Source organism: Miniopterus schreibersii, assembly GCF_964146895.1.
Source record: "Miniopterus schreibersii genome assembly, chromosome: 2".
Lineage (NCBI taxonomy): Eukaryota > Metazoa > Chordata > Mammalia > Chiroptera > Miniopteridae > Miniopterus > Miniopterus schreibersii.
Genome location: NC_138102.1, coordinates 140,556,561 through 140,582,175, shown reverse-complemented (window position 1 = coordinate 140,582,175; position 25,615 = coordinate 140,556,561). Strand labels below are relative to the sequence as shown.

Sequence of the window (25,615 nt, the reverse complement as noted above, 5' to 3'; positions counted from 1 at the left end):
TGGTATGCAAAACCCTGGGTTTCATTCTAGCTCTGCCATGTGATAGTTCTGTAACTTCAGCATAATCATTTCATCTCTCTGAGTCTTAGTTTCCTTTTCTGTAAATTTTGATAGCAGTGATTCCTACCTTCTGTGGTTATTTTACAAGTATCAAACAATCTTCAAAAATGTCATGCAGAAAGTTATAGGGGTAGGGATTTTGTTTTTGTTTCTTTGTATCCCAGGAGCAGTGAATGTAGTGACCTGTCTTAAAATGCAAGTAGTTGCTAAATTAAAAATCTCAAATGATATATGAGTGAATATAGTAGGAAATAAAAGGTTGCCCCCACCCCAGCCTTTCTCCACAGAAGGCACATTTGAAAATCTTTCTAGACCCTTTTCCATGCAGGATAATGTGTGTTTAAACAAAAGGGCTTACATAATATGTATTCCGCAACTTTTTATTTTTTTACTTCTCGTTGGACTTTCTGTGCCAGTGTATTGTGTTTTCTCCTTATTTATATCTGCATAGTATTCATATAAATGTGCCATCATCAATCCTTTGATGGACTTTTATGTTGCTTTGTGTATTTGTTTTATTTGTGAGAGAGAGAGAGAAACATCGATTGGCTGCCTCCTGCATGTCCCCTACCAGAGATTGGGCCCTCAACCTGGGCATGTGCCCTGGCGGGGAATAGAACCAGCAACCCTTTAGTGCACAGGACAAGGCCCAACCAACTGAGCCACACCAACTGGAGCTATGTTGCTTTCTTTATAAATATATTTAACAGTAATGCATTGTACAACCCTGCAAATACCCAGGTATTGATGAATAATCTTTCTGGCCTTTTTAAAACAGCAAAAAAGAAGAATAAGAAGGGGAAGACTATCTCCCTAACAGACTTTCTGGCTGAGGATGGAGGGACTGGTGGAGGAAGCACCTATGTCCCCAAACCAGTCAGCTGGGCTGATGAAACTGACGACTTGGAAGGAGATGGTAATTTTTATTTTCCATCATTCTTGGAATTTTTGTTACCTTCTAAATAAAACCTATCCCATAGTAGTGGTTCACACTTGTAATTTGAAAGGAACTTATTTTGTAGAACCAGAAATCTGCGTTTATGTATTTTATGGAATTTGGGGTTTAGGCTTTAGGAGTTTGTAATAGGGACTAAAGTGATTCAGGAGAGCTAGTTCTAGCTCTTGCATTAACAGATTTTTCTTACGGTAATGTCCTTTTAAGTCTCATTCTTAGTTTGAAAAGTAAGAACTAGATTATTTCCTTTTGAGTCTAAACTTCTATGATGTCCTCATATCATAAAGTGATACTGCAATGTAATCTATAAGCTTTTTATACTCAGAGCCAAGGAATCATTAATTCTAGGAGCTGTTAGTATGAAGTCACAGTGCTCCTGGATAAATAAAAGTGATCTGAGGAAAGGGAATAGGAATAGTAATTATGGTGGGAAAATAAAGAAGTCATTGGGGTGTCACTCAGACAAGTTCTATACTTCAAGGTGTTGGCAGGAACTATATTATTAAATCATTGGGTATGGCGTAAATCTGATTACCCTTTTTTTTTTTCCTAAAAGCTTTCATTGTAGACTAAAGAATACTTTTTCTTTTATAACCTATTTTCATAATAAATTTCACTGATTGTACTTTACATAAGTGTTGATACCTGAAGTGCATATTCATGGGCAGTGCCATAGGGACAGAATTGATCTTTTTTAAAAAAGAATAAAGGGAGAATAAACCATGAAGAAAACACTTTCTTTAGCTGAAAGGTAAGAGTGAGAACAGTTGGAGTGGTTAAATGCGTTTGGAGTGAGAGGGACCCAGGTCAGAATCCTGGCTCTACCATGATTACTATCTACTGCTCTACCATCTTTGTGACCTTGTGCAAGTTACTGAAATCTGAGCTTCCTTCTTTGTAGAACGAGGAACAGTCTCACAGGATTGTTAAAAAGATAAGATGGGTTGTAATGAATGTGAAGTACCTAGCACATAGTAACATTCCATAAGTAGTAGTTGATGGTCTCTTTTTTTCCTACATAAGGAATAAGGGATTCTGTTAACAAAACCCTGGGCCTTGAAATACTTAAAAACAAATAGACTTGAGTCTCTGCATTGCTATTTTGATTCTTACATTACTTGTTTGTTTCTTAGGGTAGCTTATTTAATAGTTGGCACTTAGTATAGGTCGTCTTATTCTACAGTGGCAGTGAGGGAAGTTTCCTCTAATTTATGTCCACTTTTCTATCCTAGTTTCAACCACTTGGCACAGTAATGATGATGATGTGTATAGGGCACCTCCAATTGACCGTTCCATCCTGCCCACTGCTCCACGGGCTGCTCGGGAACCCAATATTGACAGGAGCCGTCTTCCCAAATCACCACCCTACACTGCTTTTCTAGGGAACCTGCCCTATGATGTGACAGAAGACTCCATTAAGGAATTCTTTAGAGGATTAAATGTAAGTCTAAAGGTTTAGGCAATTAACTAGATATGGGGGGTAGCATATTGATAGTGACTATCTCTGATTTTCCGTGTTGAGAAAGATTCTAAGGCTGTGTCTAGACTTGGAAGAAGCAGATGTGTGATTAAATGTTTAGGCTCTACAGCTGAGAATGTTCTCATCCGACACCAATTAGACAATCTTAGAAAAATTAACAGTACCTTATTGAAACAAAGAGAGCCGAAAACCTCGTTAAGAAACTTAAAGGTGCCGGCCGGGCGTGGCTCAGCAGTTGAGTGTCGACCTAGGATCCAGGCGATCGGGGTTTGATTCCCGGTCAGGGCACATGCCCGGATTGTGGGCTCAATCAATGACTCTCTCACCATTGATGTTTCTATCTCTCTCTCCCTCTCCTTTCCTCTCTCTGAAATCAATAAAAATATATTTTAAAAAAAAAAGAAAGAAAGAAACTTAAGGTGAGGTACCTGGTTAAATGTTAAAAGGTATAAAGTTTCTCTGAACTCAGCCATTCTGATAATGACACTCAGGCTTATATTAGAATTACTGATGTTTTTATAAGAATACATTTAACTTAGCAGATATATATTTATATTAACAAGTTTTGCTCACATATGATAGAATTTACAGTGATTATAAACTTGTTTTAAAAGCTTAAGATACTATTTTTTATTAATTTTATTGGGGTGACATTGGTTAATGAGATTATATAAGTTTCAAGTGTACATTTCCATGATATGGTCTGTTCGTTGCATTGTGTCAAATCATCTTCTGTCATCATACATTTGGTCCCCTTTACAGGCAATAGTAGGGTGGTTACCAGAGGGAACCACCCTACTGTTGCCTGTGTCTATGAGTTTCAGTTTTATATCCCACATATAAGTGAAATATGTGGTTCTTAGCTTTTTCTGACTGACTTATTTCACTTAGCATGATACTCTCAAGGTCCGTCAATGTTGTCGCAATGGTAGTATTTCATCTCTTATGGCTGAGTAGTATGGTATATTTCAAAATGCTGTTCTAGAAAGTTCCAGAGTATAGAGGTGTTCAGAAGTTCTTTTTTCAAACTTGGATTAAAAAAAATACTTAGGACTTAAAAAAATGAAACAATGAGTAACAAATAGGTTTCTACTCTATTATGTTTTTCTCCAGTCTTTGCCAATGAGAAAACACTAAAAAGTACATTTCTTCTGCCCGGCCGGGCGTGGCTCAGTGGTTGAGCATCGACCTAGGATCCAGGCGATCAGGGTTCGATTCCCGGTCAGGGCACATGCCCGGGTTGTGGGCTTGATCAATGACTCTCTCATCATTGATGTTTCTGTCTCTCTCTTTCCCTCTCCTTTCCTCTCTCTGGAATCAATAAAGATGTATTTAAAAAAAAAAAAAAAGTACATTTCTTCTAAGAGGTTGCTCCCTCCTGTTCTGTAGTTGGTATTTTGATGTGATTATTTTTGATTGCCACCTACACATTTTCCTGTTTAATTATGTAGACCAACTAGAAGGCTGACCTCTTCTGTTTGTTTGCTTGTTTGTTTGTTTGTTTAATATATCTGTATTGATTTCAGAGAGAGGAAGGGGGAAGGAGGGAGAGATAGAAACATCAATGATGAGAGAGTCATTGATCGGCTGCCTCCTGCACACCCCTGACTGGGGATCGAGCCCGCAACCCAGGCATGTGCCCTGACCAGGAATCAAACCACAATATCCTGGATCCTAGGTCAGTGCTCAACCACTGAGCCACTCCTGGCCAGGCAGGCTGACCTATTCTTTTTTTTTTTTTTTTTAAATATATCTTTATTGATTTCAGAGAGAGGAAAGGAGAGGGAGAGAGAGAGACAGAAACATCAATGATGAGAGAGTCATTGATCGAGCCCACAACCCGGGCATGTGCCCTGACCAGGAATCGAACCCCGATCGCCTGGATTCTAGGTCGATGCTCAACCGCTGAGCCACGCCTGGCTGGGCTGACCTGTTCTTGATTTCTCTCTAGTGGCCTCCTTCTGTAGAATGTTGAATAAAATCTCTGGTCTATTCAGGCTTTTCACCTTCACACTCTGGAACTAGTCTTTAGCTACTTCCCCCCTTTCATATTTTGTTCCTTTTTCTACTGTCTCATTAGTTTAATTAAACTAGAATTTTTAAAAGACTATAACAAAATCTATATCTCAGGAGCCAGAATAAATATCAGATCAGTGATCCAGAAGATAAACTTGAATATAGTAACGCAAAAGGGTAAGGAAAACAAATGTGAATGATGGGAAGAAGATGGCAAGAAAATAATCAGAAGTGTTTGAAAACACTTTCAAAATTGGACATGAAGAGTACGTAACCTGCTGTAAATAATTAATAAATAAAAATTAGTGCCAGGAAATGTTCTATGAAACTTTAAAGGAAAGAATCCTGCATTTACAGTTAGAAAACACAAGTTAACCTCAAATAAAAACCTAGTCAGTGTAAGGTTTTTCCTGTTCCTCAAAAAGTAAAAATTCAGTGGTTTGCCATCTCAGAATTCAGCAGAGGGGGTAGGGGTGAGGGAATTTACAATCCAATGTTTGATTCTACCAAACTTTCATTAATGCATGAAGACAATGGTTCTCAGGTAAGTAAGGTTTCTGAAAAATATACTGCCCAGAAAATTTGGGGCAATAATTGAGTTGACTTTCTGAAAGATAAAAATTGGAAGTATGTATTTAAATGAACTAAAGTAAAGACATAAAGAGAAGACTAAAATAAGCTAATTGTGGAACTGGCAGTTGCTATTAATTGCAAAATAACTAAAAACTACTGAACTCTTATTTTTAAGGGTTAAATTCATATTCAGATTAAAGATGTTTAATAAGGCATACAATGAAGTCTGTGTTCTATTCTGATTTGCAGTGGTTTTCTGCCTGAAGACAACCAGGTTCTTGTGTTTTTAAAGAAATTTATTGCATTTAATGTACAGTGGTCAAAAGAGACAAATGAACCAGAACATTGATTTGGGAAACTTTTTTGTTTTGTTTTGTTTTGTTTTGTTTCTTTACTCCAGATCAGTGCAGTGCGTTTGCCACGTGAACCCAGCAATCCAGAGAGGTTGAAAGGTTTTGGTTATGCTGAGTTTGAGGACCTGGATTCCTTGTTCAATGCCCTGAGCCTCAATGAAGAGGTAAAGAAAATAAGAGTGGGGAGTTTGAAGGGTGAGAACTGACAAACCTGGTGTTTATCAAACTGGTATTTTTTAATTGGGTCAGTAGCTGTTTCAAAGTTTCCCAGAATATCTACGCAGAAAAGCCTGGGTTTTTTAGCAATGTAACACTTAAGTGTCACAGCTCACTTCAAGTTCAGCAGGCCCCAATAATTCAGGGAGGTACTTAGGTGGAAAATTGTCAAAGAAATTCACCATACCAAGTCATTCACTTACAGCTTTGCCTCAGCTCTCCTGGCTTTGCTTTTTCAAAATAATCTGACCAGATCAAGCCAAGTAGAAAAATCATATTAATCAAGTTAGTGTTAGAAGGCATTATCTCATTTCAGGGAAGTAATGCTGTTTTGTTGTGATTTTCAGAGGGTTCGGAAACATTTCTCACTTGAATGTAGTTCGTAATAAATACATGCTCTTAGGAATCTTTTACAGAAAAATGACAGTAAACATTCAGTCCTTCTGCTTTTTAACATTGCCCATAGATGTTTTTCTGTCCAGACACATTAGAGGTTAAGTAGGGAGAGGAGATTCAGATATTAATACAAGAGGGGGAAATAGGGGTTAAATCTAACTGTAATACAGTTATTATGTGATTGGTGCTATATATAGTGATTCTTAGGCTAGCCCAAGCAGGATATTGAAGCATTTATTTACCTTTTAGTGATGGAAGTTTCTAATTTCTTTTAATTCCAGAAATCCCTCTGTTGAGAAGATAATTTCCAGTGCCATTTGTGCCATAATTCTATGGTCCAGATCGGCCATTTGACATGATTAAAATCAACACCTCTTAATTTTTCCTGTCTTGTAAATTGAGTACCACTTTGATAATCTGAAGAAAATGTTAGTTAGAAGTAAAAATTTACTTATTTAGTTAAATATATGAAAAGCTGAAGTTATTCCAAAGTATTTCTTAGATCATTTTTAGGTTTTATTAACATTACTAATTTTTAACTTCTCAGTCTGGATTTTAAAAAAGAATAGCATAGCGGGGACAGGTGTGAGAGGGGATCAGTGGGGGAAAGGGAGACATCTGTAATACTTTGAACAATAAAGATAATTTTTTTTTTATACCATACAATTATCTGAAGTTTGCTGGATTAACTATTAAAATGTTGCCATGCTCTAGACTAAGGAATTGCTTTGTATTTAGAGATTTTATTATAGTAGTATTTAATATAATTCTGGATACTTTAAAATTCACTGTTATCCTTCTTCAACTATAGATTCTACTGTGAAATGAGGAAAAATCAGCAGTAGAATTAATTGGGTTCAATGTATATAAATAATGATATGGGAATGGGAAATCAGAGGGTATCCTGGAGGAACTGATTTACCCAAAGGTAATATTAACTGAAAGAACTTGAGACTATACACAGAGACCATGATTTAAGCAACTTTGTGATACATAGTTGTAAGGGCTCGGGAAGTGCTTGAATAAATAATTACTCTGGACCCAAATGTGTCTTTTATTTAGCTAGTTGTCTGGGAATTATTTTTAATTTATTGTACTTGATATCAAATTGCCTTTGATAGGTGAAAAGTTAAATTAACTATATTCTGTGAAATTTGGCTTTATAAAAATAGTGAGTTAATTGACCTGACATCATTTAAGCCCACCTTAACTTTAATTTTAAGGGGTTATCTCAGTTTTCAGGTCTTTATAAAAGATTCTTTAGCCAACAAATTGGAGTGTTGGGTAGATTACAGTGTTTTTCCTTTATCTTCCTTCCCCCAGTGCTTCTGCTATGCCCAGATGTTCAAGGTCACTCATGGGATTTGTGCATAATGGGGCAAAAGGTTGGTTAATATGGTCCTATGCTCTCAGTCTCTAGGTAACAGGAGAATTCGAGTGGACGTTGCCGATCAAGCCCAGGATAAAGGTAAGAAAGCTGACAGAAGTTCTCCTGTTTTGTTATTGTCCTAGGATGACAAAGCAGGATGCCCTTTCCCAGAAAATGTTAATCAAGATAGATCATGGTTTTCCTACCTTAATCTAGAGCAGTAGTTCTTAACTAAGGATGATTTTGCCCCTGGAGACATTCGTTGATGTTTGGAGACATTTTGTGTTGTCATAACTGTGGGGAGTGCTACTGACCTACAACAGAAGCCAGGGACTAATCTGATAGTGCGTAGGACAGCCCCCCACAAGAAATAATTATCCAGCTCAGAATATTCGTAGTGTTGAGGTTGAGGAACCCTGATTGAGGTAGGTGAATGTTCAATGTATAATAAATAGATTAGATACCCAATAGCACATTGAGCACAAAAGAGGCCTAATTTATGTATATATCAGGGTTCCTTATACAGAAGTTAAGACAGATAAGCATTAAGCCAGTAGGAGTAAATATGAGGAAATATATCATTCAGTTGAGTTGGAGAGTGTACTTATGGTGTCTGGGGTAACTTCAGGACTCTGCTGTGGTGTGAGCAAGAAATACAGTAAATTGAGGGTAGTTTTCTGTGTGTGGGAGAAATACTGCACAAAATGTTTTTGTGAGCTCACTTATGTTTTTATTTTGTTTTATATATCTATAGACAGGGATGATCGTTCTTTCGGCCGAGATAGAAATCGGGATTCTGACAAAACAGATACAGACTGGAGGGCCCGTCCTGCCACAGACAGCTTTGATGACTACCCACCTAGAAGAGGTGATGATAGCTTTGGAGACAGTAAGTTCATTTTTACCAAGTTAATTTTTTCTGTGTTTCTTTCTCTCTTTTCTTGGAGACAGTTTATAAAGAAACCCAAGAGATTCTACAAAGTAAAATACTTGAATTAACAGGAGTTCAGCAAGATTGATGGTTTAAGAGTGGTATACAGTAAGTCCTCACTTGATGTTGTCAATGGGTTCTGCATCTTTAAGTGAAACAGCATATAATGAAACCAGTTTTACCATAGGCTAATTGATAGAAACAGAGTTAAGTTCCCACATTATTGAGAACCTGCTATACAAAGATTGGTTGCATTACTAGCAGCAAACAGTCAAAATGTAATTTCTTTTTTTTTGGATTGGTGGGCGTTCTTATTTAGGTACGTTAAGGCTTCCCTGGGGAAGAAATATTTCAACTGAGACCTGAGGTTAAGAGGACACACATAATGCAGGGACAGGAACATTGTTCTAGGTAGAAGAAACAGCATGTGCAAAAGTGTAGAGGCCAGAAAGAGCTTGGAGTGCTTGATCAGACAAGCATGGTCGAGGCCCAGAGAGAGGACATGGCGGGGTATAGGCTAGAGAGGTAGTCAGGGGGTCAGGTGTCAGGCCATGTGGGCCCCAGAGGAATCTGACTTTTTTTTTAAATCACCTGAGGGTATTTTTTTCCATTGCTTTTCAGAGAGAGTGGAAGGGAGGGAGACAGACACATTGATTGGTTGCCTCCCTGCAAGGGCTGGGGATCAAGCGTGCAACTGAGGTACGTGCCCTTGGCCGGAATCAAACCCGGAACCCTTCAGCCTTCGAGCCAATGCTCTAATCACTGAGCCAAACTGGCTAGGGCAAGGACGAGTCTGACTTTTATCCTGAGGGTCAGAAGGTGCCACTGCAGGATTTTAAATAGGGAACCAATGAGATCAGGTCACTGAGGTGCACTGTGGAGAATGGGCTAAGGGGGCAGGAAGCAAGGTGAGGGTGTGGGGGGCTAGTATGAGTGCTGTTGTAGTTAGCATGGACTGGCTGCTTGCCCCCATCCATCTAAGAGGCTGCAGGAATGCACCTTGAAGGGAGTTGGGACTTCTGGGCCCCCGTCCATGCTTGACCACTGACTCACCTCGTGGCCTTCCTTTCCTCTCCTGGCTTCTCTGTCTCCTCTAAACAGATGGTCAGACACAGTGCTTCTTTGGATAAGGACATTCTGTCCCCCTGCTCCCTAAGTGGCAGTGCACTGGGGGACTGCCTTCCTCCTCCAGGGCACTGTTTCCCCACCAGGAATGGAAAGGAGAATCAGTCAAAATGTAAATTTTTAAACATACCTTTTAAAATAACAAAATTCACTCACTTCAAAGAAACTAAATGTCTGCCATGTGCCAGACATTGTTCTAAGTTCAGGCTACAACAGTGAACAAAACAGACAAAAACCCTGTCCTCATTGGACATTGTTTATACAATCTGCAAATAAAAGATAATTTTAGAGAAGGGGAATAAAGAATGTCATGGGGTAGGAGTTTTGTCAGACCTATACCACCTAAGTCCGACAAAAGCTTTGTAAAACGTTTGTGGAGAAAATTATGCAACTTGATTAAAATACGTGAAGAAATACTCATCAATGTATGTATTTTTAAAATGGAAAGAACCTACTGTTCAGTAAAGAAATGGCTAAGTAGTGGTTTGTTCCTGTAATGACTACTTTATAGCATAGCATCCATGTAACAGTGGGGATAAAATTCAAAACCTTTTGAGGGGGCAAAAATGTAGAAATTTGAAAACAATATAATATAGTATTAATACGTAAGTTGTAAAAATGCATGCATGGTGATATAACCACCCCCAGGATTGTGGATAGAGGGTGGAGGGAGTCCTTTAACTACAAATACTATTCTGCTTTTTAAGTTTAAAGATGGGGCGGAGGGAACAGCAAAATTAATTTTATATCTGACTTTACGGTGAAGTCTTCATGACCCAACAAAGCCTTGGAGAGAACTACCTGAGGTACTTCACTTTGGCTTTTTTGCAAAATGTTCTGTTGTTAACAGGAAGAAATGGCTTTTGAAAGAAAAAGTAGACGTGCAGACCAAAGGTCCTGATTTTAATCAAGGGCCACAACTGTTTTCTCACCTCAGAGCTTGAATTTAGAGGAAGTAGGATGGATACCAAGAAAGAGTTGAATGTGATGTTATCCAAAGCTGCCAAGTTTGTTGGACTGGGTTATGGCCCCATAGTCAGCTCTGTCAGCATGTTAAACTATACATGTGAAGAGATCAGAGACTCCTATCCCAAGTATTGGGCCCATAAAACACACTCTGAAATACTGCGAAATCTCAGCAAAAACTTGTATATTTCCTGGCTGTCTTAGTAATAGTGTACTAATGTGCTTCTTTTCTTCACTGTTAATCCCTGTTTTCTTAGTGAGTAGTACAAGCTTATAATCATTTTAATATTATCGAAACAAAATTGTGTATAGAGTTCACTGCCTCTCCTGAAATTAAAAATATATTTCAAAATAAACACAGGAGATTTTTTTGTATGTTTTTTGAATTCTGTTTTAGATGCTCTACTGTATATAATTACTTGACTAGCATTAGCATGTGCTTTAATTTATAAATTTAAACTACCACAGAATGTCTGTTCACATAGACAAAATTATGTTCTTTGCAAAATGAAATGATTGTTTAAAAGGAAGCAGTCATAAAATTATTGTCCCTCTTTGGCATATACACATCAATTATTAAATTCAAAGTATTTTGGGGGTTTTTTAATCATGTTTAGAAATTGAAATTTTTTTATATAAAAATCTGGGTTCCCAGCTTCTCTCAGAAAATTGGAAGATCTAGCAAGTCAGCTGAAGCTAAATCACCAGTACCCCCTTTTATAAATGAGTTATACTTTCCACAGTTGCCAATTGAGCTACTATTTCTTTATACAAATTTCTGGCATTTAGAGTCTTCTGGCATTGATATTCTTGTATATGTGTGTAAAATATAGTTTATAATGTACTTTTTTCAAACAATATGTTGTGAACACATTTTGTAATTACATTTCTCATTCGGTTTTTAATGGTTGCTTTGTATGGGTGCCTCCTAATTTATTTGTAAGAAAACATTACAATGGACCTCCTTTTGTACATGTGTCTAGTTATTTGCTCAGGAAAAATTCCTAGAAATTGAATTGTTGGCCCAGAGTGTATACATAATTTAATACATAGTTCTGAAACAACTTTGAGAGTAGTTATACTACTTTAAAATCAGTAGTGTGGGACTTGACTTTCTCCTCTAAACTTTGTCAACACAAGATGTATCACTTATTTTAATCTTTGCCATTTTGGTAGTAGAATATGATGCCCTATTCATTTTAGTAATAGACAACTCATTGTCGTGTGTTGCATATGTTTTTCTCACTTTCTTTGCCTCAGATTTGTGATGTGCATATTGTTTTTTCATGCTAAACTTTAAGTGATCTCTGATTGGATCTTTGGCACCAAGGATAGAAGATTTCAAATTTCAACTATATTTTCTTCTAATATTTTGTGTTTATGTGTTTTAATATTTTAATCTTTAATCTTGGAAATTCATTATGGAATATATTTTTCTCTCCCCTAACTTCCTCCAAAATTGTTAATTAGCCCAGCAATGTGTATTGGATTACTAGAGATAAAATTTAGGTCAAATGAATACTTTAATTCAATACAAATTCTTCCACTATATAATGTAACTTATTTTTATAAAAATGGATACAGCAGTGAATATAAACTCATGAAACCAAATTGACCTAATTGGCTTTCTTGTTTCTTTAGTGTCCAAAAAAGATGGTGTTATTTGTCTCTCTTCCCTTTAGAGTATCGAGATCGAGATCGTTATGATTCAGACCGATACCGTGATGGGTATCGGGACAGTTATCGTGATGGCCCACGCCGGGACATGGATCGATACAGTGGCCGGGATCGCTATGATGACAGAGGCAGCAGAGACTATGATAGAGGTCATTATAAAACATCATTAAGTTAAATTACTTTGTTTTAAATTCCTTCTCGTCTCCAGTGTGATGATCACAGTTTAGGGTGTATTTATTTACAGGCTATGATTCCAGGATAGGCAGTGGCAGAAGAGCATTTGGTAGTGGGTACCGTAGGGACGATGACTACAGAGGAGGCGGGGACCGCTATGAGGACAGATATGAGAGACGTGATGATCGGTCTTGGAGCTCCAGAGATGATTACTCCCGGGATGATTATAGGCGTGATGATAGAGGTAATCATTTCCTTTTGCTTGCTTAATGGTGCAGACCACTGAATAAACTGATGGGAAAATTCTCAGTTATGTTCAAACCCCTTAAATGGGCACAGGTAGAATTTACATATTGTAAAGGGTGCAGCAGAGCGTAATGGAAAGCATTGGATATAGGTGACATAATGGAAATAAAGCAAAGTCTATTTCTAACTTCCCTTAATATATAGATTTTTCAGTTAAAATTTATTGAGTAAACAAAGTAGGAAAGGAAAAAAACATTGTCATACATTTTTATGATGTGATCTCATTTAATAAACTACACTTAAATTGGGTAGTGTTATTCCCATCTTTCTAATGAAGGCAATAATACAGTCTCATAGCCAGTAATTCACACTATTGGGTTCAAAACTAAGCATTGCTGATTTTAATGCCATTATTAATTACCACAGTAGTTATTAATTAATGCTAAGATGCCAGTGTACCTCTTCTAAAATTATGACCCTATTATTATAACATTTATATAAAAACCTGGAGTTACAAATCTGACCTCTTAGAAAGTATTACTAAATGGCCACCATTTGTATTCTGACTTTAGTGATATCGTTGAAAAAGTAAGGTAACTGGCCCAGAATTTTTTTTATTTTATTTTATTTATTTGTTTATTTATATAAATATATTTGTATATAAATATATTTATATATTTATTTTTTTATATGTTTATATATAAATATATATATATTTACTGATTTCAGAGGGAGAGAGATAGAAATATCAGTGACGAGACATTGATCAGCTGCCTCCCACACGCTCCCTGCTGGGGATCGAGCCCACAACCCAGGAATATATCCTGACCAGGAACCGCAAGCTTCTGGATCATGTGTCAATGCTCAACCACTGAGCCATGCCGGCCAGGCTAGCCCAGAATTTTTAGACAGCAACACCAGTCTTTTAACATCCTTTTGTCAGCCTACCCAGTGTGGCTCAGCAGTTGAGCATCAATCTATGATCCAGGAGATCGTGGTTCAGTTCCAGGTCAGGGCACATTGCCTGGCTTGCAGGCTTGATCCCCAGCAGGGGGTGTGCGGGAGGCAGCCCATCAATAACACTCTCTCATCATTGATATTTGTATCTCTCCCTCTCCCTTCCTTTCTCTGAAATCAGTAAAGACATATTTTAAATAAAAATTAAATTTAAAAAAATTAACATCCTTTTGTCAGCCCTGTCTTGGTACCAGGTGTTTTATATACATCATCGACTGTAATTTCAAGTAAGGACAGTAGACCTGGACAACTAACAAAACACAGGGGTGTTGAAATGCCACTGCAGTAAAGTTTTTTCCTCCTCCCTCAAACAAAAATAACATTTCCAGTTTTTTTACAAAGCTTTTAATTTATTCTTAAAAGCATTGTTGTTATCTATTTCCATTTAAGAAACCTATAAATAATAGCTGGCATTTATTAAGCATTTACTCTGCACCAACATTGAGCTGAGTTCTCATACAAGTATTATCTAATTATAAGAATTCTTTCTGGCATAGGTAGGTACAGTTACCATCTTCACTTGTGAGAAAAGTGAAGGCTCAGATGTGTGCGTCAGGTCTTTGACTCCTATTTCTCTCACTCCATTCCCTCCCCCAATAGCTGTACACCTGAGGGTTTTTTTCTGGTAACCTTACCTACTCCCTTCTCTGACCTACCCCCTTGTCTCTCGAGTCACTACCACTGCTTTTGTTCAGGCTTCAGTGCTATGCCCACATTACTAACAGATTTCTCTGCCTCACTTCATTCTTCACACTGGCCCAAATTGTCTTTCTGGAACAAGATCTAATTAGATTATTCTCCTTTTAAAAATCTTCCTAGTCTCAGGCCCTGGCTGGGCAGCTCAGTAGGTTAGAGTGTCATCCTTATACACCAAGGTTGAAGGTTTGATCCCTAGTCAGGGCTCATACAAGAATCAACCAGTGAATGCATAAGTAAGTGGAACAACAAATCGATGTTTCTTTTTCTCCCCCCTTCCTCCCTCTCTCTAAAATCAAAAAAAATTTTTTTTTTTTTAATTAAAAAAAAAAACACAAAAAAACCTTCCTAGTATCTCCATGGTTTGAAAGATACTTGTAATATACAAGGGCCTTCACTGTTCTGCCTTCAGTTTACCTCTTCAGTTGTCTCCCATCCCTTCCCCATCTGCCCTGGTGGTTGTGTGTTCAGTTTTCAAGACTCAGATGTTAGCACTTTGAAGCCTTTATAGGCTTCCCCAAACACTACCCCAGTCTTACACCTTTCATATGGATAAAGTCCTATTTTGTAGAACTTAGCATACTATATTCTTTTTAACTGATCCTCCCACTAAATTGGGCTTCTTGCAGACAGGAACTAAAAACTTCCCAGCCATTGAATTCTGGCCTTAGCACAATTTCTGAAATATAGGTGCGCAAGTTATTTGTTGAGTAGATGAATAAATGGAAGTTATGAAAGGGGGAAGAGCAGTAAGAGTTGCTTCAATAATAAAGATTTCTAACCTTTGGTAAGTGTGAAGACATGCATGGGAGTGATAAATACCAAGTTCAGTATAGTGGCTAAGAGAAGGCAGCATAGCTGGGCATGTCGTCAGAGGGAGGGTACTCAGGTTTCAGTGGTTTTCAGAATGTTTTACTACATCAGGGTGGTTGGTACACAAAGGCTTTTCTTTTTTTTCTTCTTTTTTTAATTTTAGAGGACGTTTATTCAAGCTGGGGACAGTGAAACAAGAAGTCAGAGAAAGGGGGGTTGTGGGACAGGTTCACAGGGTGTGCCTGGGATGAGCTGGCACTGCCCATTGCGCTCTGGTTACAAGCCTCATGGGGTCCCTTAGAGTTTAGGAGATGCATGCCTGTGGGGGAAGGAAAGCTTGCACCTGGGACAGAGAGCGCACATAGGCTTTCTTTACCTTCTGTATCTTTTGTATGTCTGAAATATTTAGGATAAACACTGAATTTGAGAAACACAGTTCTCTTGAAACACTCAAGTTTATTTTGAGATATGCTGACCACTTGAATCCAGGAAGAAATCAAACTCCCTTTGAGCTTATAGTCAGATATTCAGTGTTGCATACTTTGCTCTGTGAATCACCATCAGATTTCTGTTATGCACAGAGACAAGAGTGTAAGACTAAGGTCTGCCCTGTCATAATTGTTACAAGCCCTTAACCTACTACAGTAATCCATCTTCCAGCTGACATTTGAACAAGATACTTCCATGTAGTAGTTTATTGTAGTTGAAAATTTCTTCTCAGGTAATAGTAACCATGATAAAAAATTGGTTTATCATGTAAATTTGTACGATTTTTAGTTTTTCCCTTAGTCTGGTACTTTATCATGGATGTAGTAGTGGAAAGATTGATTGGACTTGGTTATTTAAACCACCCACTTTCTAATCTCCCTCTTACCTTCTCTGCTGGATTGGCTAGGCCACTAATCTGAATCCCATGTAAAAGCTCTGTCTGGGAATCTGGCTTTCAGCCATCAGCTTCTGATTTTGAAAACCTATTACTTAGAGTTTTATTTAACTTAGGTCCCCCCCAAAGACCCAAACTGAATCTAAAGCCTCGGAGCACTCCTAAGGAAGATGATTCCTCTGCTAGCACCTCCCAGTCCAGTCGAGCAGCCTCTATCTTTGGAGGAGCAAAGCCTGTTGACACGGCTGCTAGAGAACGAGAAGTAGAGGAGCGGCTACAGAAGGAACAGGAGAAATTGCAGCGTCAGCTGGATGAGCCAAAACTAGAACGGCGGCCTCGGGAGAGGTGAGGTTACCATCAGTATAAATTTCCATCTCTGAATCCAGTGGGGGCATTACATCTCCAGGGGCACTTGGGAAATTTGCATGGATGTTAATTGGTTGTCATTTATCAGCATCTAGTGTACATGGGCTGGGGCTGCCAGGTGGTCTGTAGTGTATGGACAGTTCAACCCAGTTACGTTGCCTATCCCTCACAGTTTTCAAAAGGCCTAATTGGTTTAATCTGCAACAAATATAAATTGGTGGTACTTTAATACAGGAGTCAGCAAATTACGATCTGGGCCTGTTTTTATAAGTAAAGTTTATCTGGGCCTTTGAGAAAATTTTGCAAGCCCGGTTGTAGTATATAAAGTAAAACCCCCACCATGGTGAGGTGGGCAGATTTACATCTTTTCAATTTACTAGGGATAAAGTAGAGAGAAAACATTTACTTTTACTTGTGTGTACGTTGGTTATACTAGCTAAGTGTTACATAGGATACTAAACGAGTCATTACAGAATATTTATTGTTAAAAGGTGGCATTGGCTCTTATAGGGTAGAAACCTTCTATAACAATGTTCTGGACAACTAAGCCCAGTTTTGAATGACTTGCAGAATTATGTTATCCGTAAGGGAGTGCAGTGTTGTAGATTATGTAGGAGAATGTTCTTAACCCTAGCTAATGCTTGCTGAAATATTTGGAGCCAAAGTATCTTAGTGTTGCAGCTTTCAAGTGGTTTAAGGAAAAAAGAGACAGATGCATGCACATGCCCATAGATAAAGCAAGTGTGAAAAAATATTAAGTGATGGTTCTTGAGGGGTAAGCATGAGTTCAAGGTGGTCTTCACTGAGCTGGACATATATATTTTGTTAAATCTCTTATACAGACACCCAAGCTGGCGAAGTGAAGAAACTCAGGAACGGGAACGATCAAGGACAGGAAGTGAGTCATCACAGACTGGGACCTCGGCCACTTCTGGCAGAAGTAAGTCAGACCAGGGTGGGTACCATATTATTGCCCTTTTCCATAACGTATCCATAACCAAATTATGCAGAGACTTTGGGGTGTTAAATTCAGTCCTGGACTCTTTATTTGGGTTCCCTGGATTGACCTGAGTTTTATATCTCCTGCTCTGAAAAATCTGAGAAATGGGCACCAGAGAGAGACTTAAATGATCTGTTTAATAATTTTCTACTAAAGAGTATACTTGACTGTTACATTTGTCCCTACATTCTATGTATTGAAATCTCAGAGTTTTATTTATTCAGAATAATGTCTCGGGTGATGATACTCTGCTTGCGATCCTTCCTCATTTGAATTTACTGATTGGTCCCAAGCATGGTTAGTGCTTTGGAAACTGAATGGTTCAGTTAAAACCCCTTCCTTCCCTTAGTATTGAGCCAGCGTGGTTTTCTAAGGCTTCTCCTACTTCGAAATTGATTTGTACTTGAGCATTTCAAAACATGGCTCAGGGCTGGGCTAACTTGGAAATAGTTGTCCACATGTTGTATAAGTTTTCTGGAAATTACTCATGCTGGAGTAGGTTCTTAGTAACAGGATGTAATGCCTCTTTGTACCCACGTAGGAGTATGATGAGGGGTTGATTTGTATCCCTACTTTTGAAGAGCTTGCCCTTAAAATGTAAAAAGAGTCTGACAAAATAAACTCAGTTTTTTGTTTTGAATCCTCACTTGAGGATTATTTTTCCATTGCTATTTCAAAGAGAGAGAGAGAAACATCGATGTGAGAGACACACATCGATTGGTTGCCTCACCCAGGGCCCGAGCCTGCAACCGAGGTACGTGCCCTTGACTGCAGTTGAGCCTGGGACCCTTCAGTCCGCAGGCCAACGTTCTAACCATTGAGCCACACTGGCCAGGACAATAAGCTCGTAGTTTTGAGGAGACACTTGGTGCTTTTTAAAAAAATACATGAGTACGTTCTGGCTTTCATAAGTGTATAAATTTGATTATGTCGTGTTTAGTTATGTATCTGTGTGTGTTGAGCCTCTAAGTTGATCAGTGGTTCCTAGAGTTTGAGATTTAACATAGGTCCCCTTTATTTTTATACACACACACACACACACACACCCATTCTCCAAGTACAACCATTTTGATAGAAAAGCTATAATCCTAAAATAAAGAATACTTGCTCATTCCTAAGGAAAGGTCCAAGGCTATCCTTGGAGAGTTGTTTTTCCAATTTCTTTTGCATCAGTAAAACATTTTCTCATATTTTGGGAGCCAAGTTAGAGTCTGTATTTAAGAAAAATGATAGCCCTGGCCAGTGTGATTCAGTGGTTAGAGCACCAGCCTGTGGACAGCAGGCTCACATGTTGGATTACCAGTCAGGGGCACATACCGGGGTTGCACGTTTGATCCCTGGCCCTGCCTGGGCGCATTCAGGAAGCAACCAATCAGTGTGTCTGTCTTTTTTGCTCCACCTCTCCCTCTCCTCCTCTTCCACTCTTTCTAAAAATCACTGGAGCCCAGCCATTGTGGTTCAGTGGTTGTGTCTCCACCCATGAACCAGGAGGTCATGGTTCAGTTCCCAGTCAGGGCACATTTCTGGGTTGTGGGCTCGATTCCCCAGTAGGACGCGTGCAGGAGGTGGCCAATCAATGATTCTCAACATTGATGTTTTTCTCTCTCTCCCTCTCCTTCCCTCTCTCTGAAATCAATAAAGCATTTTTTATTTTATTTTTTATTTTTTTAATCATTGGAAAAAATATCCTTGGGTGAGGGTTAACCAAAAAAAAGAAAAATGATAGCAATACTGTGGACGTGGACCGTTTCCCTCTCTGTTGAGATCCTGATAGATGGTTATAAAATAAGCCTTTTTCCTGATAATTTGACCTCCCACTCTGACTTCACAGATGCGCGAAGGAGAGAGAGTGAGAAGTCTCTAGAAAATGAAACGTTCAATAAGGAAGAAGACTGTCACTCTCCAACTTCTAAGCCTCCCAAACCTGAACAGCCTCTAAAGGTAATGCCAGCCCCTCCACCAAAGGAGAATGCTTGGGTGAAGCGAAGTTCTAACCCTCCTGCTCGATCTCAGAGCTCAGACACAGAGCAGCAATCCCCTACAAGGTGAGTCAGCTTGGAAGCAGCAGTTGGTTAGCTCTAGAATCTTAAATATTGTGATGTCATGATTAAACATGCCCTATGGGGAGTTGGCCTTAGAGAGCATCCATCCCTGTCTTTGCTCTCATAGTTCAGATTCATTGGAATACTGGAGCTGGCTCCTAAGCACCAATTGTTCCATTTTCTAGAGTTTTTATAGCTAGTTGACATCACTTTGGTTACTCAAAATCTGCAAATACTATAAATCAGAACCCACAGCAGCCACATATTGGCAGTGGCGGGAGGGGGAAACTACACCCCTAAGTCTTAGGATCCTCATTTGTAAAATAGAGAATAATACTAACCTTGCGTGATTGTGATGATTCTAGAGGACATGACACTTAGTGTTCAAGTAATTGCTTTTGTTGTTGTCTTTCCCGTATTTTAACGTTCCTCGGTGTTATGTATTTTTAGTTCTCTGTAAAGCTTACTGCACTTGGAGAGTGATTATAAGTTTCTTATCTCTTCCGTCCTTAAGATGACTAATGATGTGATTACATGTTTTCCTTCTAGTGGTGGGGGGAAAGTAGTTCCAGCTCAACCATCTGAGGAAGGACCAGCAAGGAAAGGTAAGACCAAAAGGAGAATAGGTTTTTTTTCACCTAGAGGCCTCAATTAAAAAACCTATAAAGAAGTGATGACATACTGAATTCCAGTGTATTTTGTACTTGGTTTTGTGTTAAAGGTTCTTAGATTATCTGCCTTTTCTTGCCAGTAGAGGGCAGGAGTGGTCTCTTTAGAGAAAGCATGGAACCCTGCCCTTTCCTGGTAAAACATTTCTTTGAAGGCGGGATGGGGGGGAGGGGGGGGTCAGAAGGAAAATAACATGCTTGGTACAGATTAGAAATGTCAACCATCTGTAAGGCCAAGGTCACTCACAACAGCATCATAGCTCTTATTACCAGTTTGCCTTTCATGGTGGCGTAATCCTACAGTGGAACTTTTTCGTGGATTTTGTTTGGGGGGAGGCGTGTGTGTTATATATAGAGAGTGCGTGGGAAGAAGGGCTTAGGAAGGAAGTCTGGGTTGGGGTGAGGTTTAATTTCCCTCAGTACATGTGAGCACATTTTTCTCCAGCCCTTAGGAAACCTAGGAGAGGAGAGGAAGTATTTACTTGCCTTCAATTTATTTTTGCATTTCCACTCAAGCAGATGAAAATAAAGTAGATGGGGTGAGTGTCCCAAAAGGCCAAAGTGGGAACTCCAGCCGTGGTCCAGGAGATGGAGGGAACAAAGACCACTGGAAGGAGTCAGACAGGTATGCGTGTTCTCTCTCTAGTCATTTGTAACATTTGTCTGATGCTTAGACACCCATGTCTTTGTAATTAAGAAGTTCTTGGTTCTCTAAGCATTGCCAGATCTCCTACTGTGAACAAACTAAAGTCAACCAATACAGACAGTTACAATTCTGAGCATCTAGAAATAACAAAGTGTCCAGATAGCAAGGACTGTTGACTAGAGGTGCCTGTTGAGTGCCTCAAAATTGCTATGGGTGTTGGGAGAGTCTTCTCCTAAAGATGTGGTCTCATACTTGCACCTCTGCAGGAAAGATGGCAAAAAGGATCAAGACTCCAGATCTGCACCTGAGCCAAAGAAACCTGAAGAAAATCCAGCCTCCGTAAGTGTCAAAGGATTGCCCTCAACTTCCCTTAGCTTTTCCTGTTGAACCTCCCTTACATTTGGGCTGGAAACAGAGTGGTTGGAAATAAGGCACTGCTGCTTGTTTGAAATAGTGAAAGTGTAGCATTTTCTCTCTTCTACCTTTCACTATTTTCATCCCCTTTTCAAGATGAAGGGTGGTGTGTGACTTGGATAACAACACATGTGCCTGCCTCTGACAGCTACTGCTCTCCCTAGCTGTGGAAATGCTTCAGTGGAAAATGCTAATTAGCAAGCAGGTGGTTTCGATCTGGACTAAAGTATCAGAATCCTGTTTATTAGCTTTTGATGAGAGATTTCCAGACCTTGGTCACTTTTATCACTCTTGTCTATTACAGAAGTTTAGTTCTGCAAGCAAGTATGCTGCTCTCTCTGTGGATGGTGAAGATGAAAATGAGGGAGAAGATTACACCGAATAGACCTCTACATCCTGTGTTTTCTCCGAGTCTCTCTCTACCCTGGAACATTCAAGAGCAAACCAAACCTCTAGCCAGACAAGACAAAATAAAACTCACCATCTCCTGGAGACTTTCTTAACTTTTTTTAAAAAACAAAAACCAAAAAAACGACATGAAATGAAATTCTTTTGCATGCTGCTGCAGCCTTTAAAGTATTGAACTAACTGGAAAATCGCCAATATAGCCAGAAAGAAAGACGTATTTTAATGGAAAAGTTGTGTGTTTTTATGACACATGCAGTTGCTTGTGTGATTAGTGCCTAGGGGCCTCCATTTAGGAAAATGACAGTGACAGTGATGCAATGTCTGGAATCTGGTTGGGCAGTAGGCAGGTATGAGGAAGAATATGCGATTTCTACCTTTAATTCTTACTTTCCTAATGTGGCATATATGAATTCTCAAACATCTGAATAAATTCTCCATCCTTGGAAAGGTAGGTTTAGTCTCTGAAGTTTTCGTCTCCAGGAGGCTGCCAGCCCCTCCTTATTTAATTCTGAGTTACTGGGGCCAGCCTAGGGGAAATTCCTTCATTTTTACCCCCCAGGGGGGTAGCTGGGAGTGAGTCTTTGGGCCACTAAAGAATAGGACTACTTGGTGACCAAAATAAGTGGGAAAATCGTGGTTTGAGAAGCAGCTTTGGGGAGGTGATGAATTATTTTGCACCAGTAATAGGGGAAAATGGTATGACCTCCAGTAAACACATGAATGGTTACTTCCTGGAGCAGGAAGCACTTGGGGGGAGGGGGGGAGTGCAGGAATTCCCAAGTTTCTGTATGTCCTGGTTTCGCCCTTAAACACTATCCTATCTGAAAGTTCAAATACCCACATTCTGTTGGAATCTTGAAGCTTTAAAAATTTACATTCTTGTCGTCTTGTTCCTCATGCTACTCTTTCCTGTAACCTCCCAAGAAGCAGCTTCTCTTGAAGCCACACCCAGTCTCCCAGGCATCTGGATCAGCCCCTGGGAGCTGTCAAATGAGGAATCACTGCTCTTCTCAAGTAAATCTTGGCTCCTTAGTCTTGACTCTCCTGTTCAGTCCTGCTCCTGCTTCTTTGACCCCTTTTACACCTCAGAAGACTCTAGAATGGTCTTAGGTGGTGAGTGGGGGTGGATAAACAGGGACAGTTAAACTGGGAGCCTTTCTTATGACCTTGATTGGGGTTTTTGTTTAGGGCTTTTTATTTGGGGGGGGGGGGTGTGTTTTGTTTTGTTTTTTTACAAGTTTCCTTTCCTCCACTAAAATCCCACACCAATGTTTGGATTTATAACGTGGCCTAGACCAATGTGTGGTTTTGTTTTGTTTTTAGCTTCCCTTGAGAATAAATGATAATGGAGAGAACTCTTTAACAAGGTCCTGGTTTCTCTTGCAACACAATAGCTTAACTTGCCTGCTTTTATGTGCATCTTTGTACTGTGAGCTCAGTAGGTGGAATCCTTATGGGCAATATTGGTACCTACAGAAAAATGATACCTTGGTTTGCAAGCCCTTCTCCCGTAAGTCCTGTCCAGCCATGCAGGGGTGTTCGTTTATGAGTGCTGCAGCAGTGGGCATAATGAATCATTTACCCAGTGGACATAAAAGACATACAAGTGAAGTAACTAATAACTGGCTTGGGATGGCTAGGAAATGGCTTTTAGAGAGATACCCAAGGTTTGCTGTAGATTGATGAAAAGGTAGGGTTTGCCCTCTTCAAGTCTACTTCCAAATAGTTGTGTCCAAAAGAGCCGTTTTTCCCCCACTCCCCTACCATGTCCCCCCGTTGAAACAGGGATTTATGTCCTACTACTCAATACATGTAAAATTTGTACAAAAATATCTTCTATGAAAATGATTTGTAATCTGTAGACTTACTACCTGGGAGATGTCGTGAGATGTGAATCCCATCCTTTGGGTTGTGGGTTTTTTGTTTTCTCCAAATAAATCTGATCTTTAAAGTTCATTATAATGCTGAAATTCTTTGACAATACACTCCATGCTCCCTGTCCTTTTGGACTCCCCACAAACAGTCTGCTTTCCTGCCTTCCCATCTCTGATCAGGTACCGTTTTGTGCAAGTACAGAGGGTGGGATTTACAAGGGGAATCCATCTGGTCATTGTCGCCTGAGAACTGGGAATTCATGTCGACTCCCCTGCAGCATTTTTGCCTGGTGGTAGTTTTTCATATCATTTGAGTGTATCTGCAGTTCATTTCCTATGCTGTTTATTTACTAAGATGAAATGGGAGCTCTGGGGATAAAGCCTCATGTCTTTGAGGTAATGCCTCCATAAACCTCCACCCTTAAGCTGTTGAGAGAGGCTGCCTCTTCCTGGGTTGCACTGCACAGGCACAATGGAGTCTGGGTTACCACTTTTTTTTTTTTAGATTTTTTTTTTATTGATTTTGATAGAAACATTGATGTGAGAGTATCTGCTGCCTCCTGCATGCCCCCCACTGGGAACTGAGCCGGCAATCTGGACATGTGCTCTGACCTGGAGTCAAACCAGCAATATCCTGGCACATGGGATGAAGCTCAGCCAACAGCCACACTGGCCAGGGCTGAGTTACCACTTTTCACAGGGAGTGAAGATATTTTTTTCCATTGATTTCTACCGAGAGTGGAAGGGAAGGGGCGAGAAACGACAGAGTGAAAGACACATCCATCAATTAGTTGCCTCCCACTGGTACCCAGACCAGGGCCTGGGTCAAACCTGCAACCCAGGGAATCAAACCTGAGACCCTCCAGTGTGCCCATCAATGTGCTAACCACTGAACCATGCTGGCCAGGCCTGGGTTACCACTTTTAATCAGCACTCAGACTTAGTGGGAATTTTCCAAACAGCAGGGACAGACTGTTCATTGTTACAAGGCAGGAAAGAGGTTAGGAGAATGGCAGAGAATCCTTAAGGTCACAAGGGGGTGGAGCACAGAAAGCCCAGGAAACCTGTCAGCAATTTAAGGGAGTTGGGAGCATAGTTACACAAGTGGCTTTCCCCTGGGCCAACTGCAGCAGCTGGTCTCCTTTCTTGCTGGCACATTGATCTTTCCAAAGATGAGGGATAAGAAGAGCTCAGTGTGCAGCCTGTTCGTGTGGGTTTAGGTAGGAAGGGAAACGGCCGTGCCCAGGCTGCCTGTGGAACCTACAAGGCAATGCTCGCTTAACTGCAGCTTCTGCACCACAGGAATCAGCCTGTCACTCTCCAAGCCTTCATTTTGAGCCACTCCCCTTGCTGCAATACTGAGGCCTGGGTGATGGAAAGTGGGAAAGGCTAGCCTGAAGGAGATTCATGTTGGTTGAGCACAGAAAGAGTAGGAAGGAACTCCCTCTACTACGTCCCAAGAGGGGAAAGTCAAGGGGAAAGATAGGTACTGGTATGCCCCCCCATCCGCTCAGGAGCCCTACAGCAGAAATGGATCCCAGGACTGGTCAGCCTTGATTGACAACCCACTGCAAATCTTGAGCAAACGGAAGGGTGTAGGTATGGCATCCTACTTTACAAGGATCAATTTTAGGTTGGTTGAGTCCCATGTGTGTAACAGGCCACATAGCCTAGTGTCGCCTAAACAGAATCAAGCACTAGGCTCTGGATCCCAAGGCAATGAGGGTCCCAGTTACTGGGCGTCACCTCAAGTGCTAAGTGAGCTCACAGCATCTGGTTTCTCAGGAAGTGGGATAGCTACACATCTGCTCCTGGGAAGCATTATTTCTCAAATAAAATTTGTTTCTCAGCAACCATCGTAGCCCCTAGGGCCACAAGTGAAGGGGGGGGACTCGCCTTCACTCACCCTCCCACCTCACCAAAAAAGAAAGGGGTTTGGAAGAGGCAAGCTGTGCTGCTCCCGCCCAGCTGCAGCAACCTCCGGGTTGGACAATGCAAGCTCTGTCCTCAGCCAGAAGATCCGCCTCTGGAGTCAGCTCTGCTCTTCCCCCCACTCTTCCTGGTTCCCAGCGCCCAGCCCTCCACTGAAGTTCCCCTGACCCAGTTCTTTTCCAACCCTCAATGCCCTCCTCCTATAGCCCCCCACCCCAAGGATCTCAGCACACTGGGTCACAGGCATGGGATCACCCCAGACCATGGAAGAGGGGATTCAGCCTTTGGTGCCAAGATGGGCTGCCCTCTGCATAATCAA

The 25,615-nt window shown here is 40.2% G+C and overlaps 1 protein-coding gene across 4 annotated transcripts in view; it reads left to right on the top strand.

Annotated features, from left to right (window-relative positions):
* EIF4B (eukaryotic translation initiation factor 4B) overlaps positions 1-23,446 on the top strand; it is a 30,803-nt gene extending 7,357 nt beyond the window's left edge. The window contains exons 2-15 of one of the 4 annotated variants that reach the window (XM_081127599.1): positions 839-976; positions 2,248-2,456; positions 5,485-5,601; positions 7,463-7,517; positions 8,173-8,307; positions 12,123-12,266; positions 12,362-12,535; positions 16,063-16,291; positions 17,155-17,252; positions 19,144-19,357; positions 19,904-19,959; positions 20,539-20,647; positions 20,935-21,007; positions 21,387-23,446. In XM_081127599.1, the coding sequence (XP_080983725.1) occupies positions 839-976; positions 2,248-2,456; positions 5,485-5,601; positions 7,463-7,517; positions 8,173-8,307; positions 12,123-12,266; positions 12,362-12,535; positions 16,063-16,291; positions 17,155-17,252; positions 19,144-19,357; positions 19,904-19,959; positions 20,539-20,647; positions 20,935-21,007; positions 21,387-21,467 (1,832 nt within the window). In that variant the 3' untranslated portion in view covers positions 21,468-23,446. Of the gene's footprint in view, positions 1-838; positions 977-2,247; positions 2,457-5,484; positions 5,602-7,462; positions 7,518-8,172; positions 8,308-12,122; positions 12,267-12,361; positions 12,536-16,062; positions 16,292-17,154; positions 17,268-19,143; positions 19,358-19,903; positions 19,960-20,538; positions 20,648-20,934; positions 21,008-21,386 lie in introns of all 4 variants that reach the window. The other 3 variants (XM_081127600.1, XM_081127598.1, XM_081127597.1) reach the window with 3 other exon arrangements.
* Positions 23,447-25,615: the final 2,169 nt, after the last annotated feature.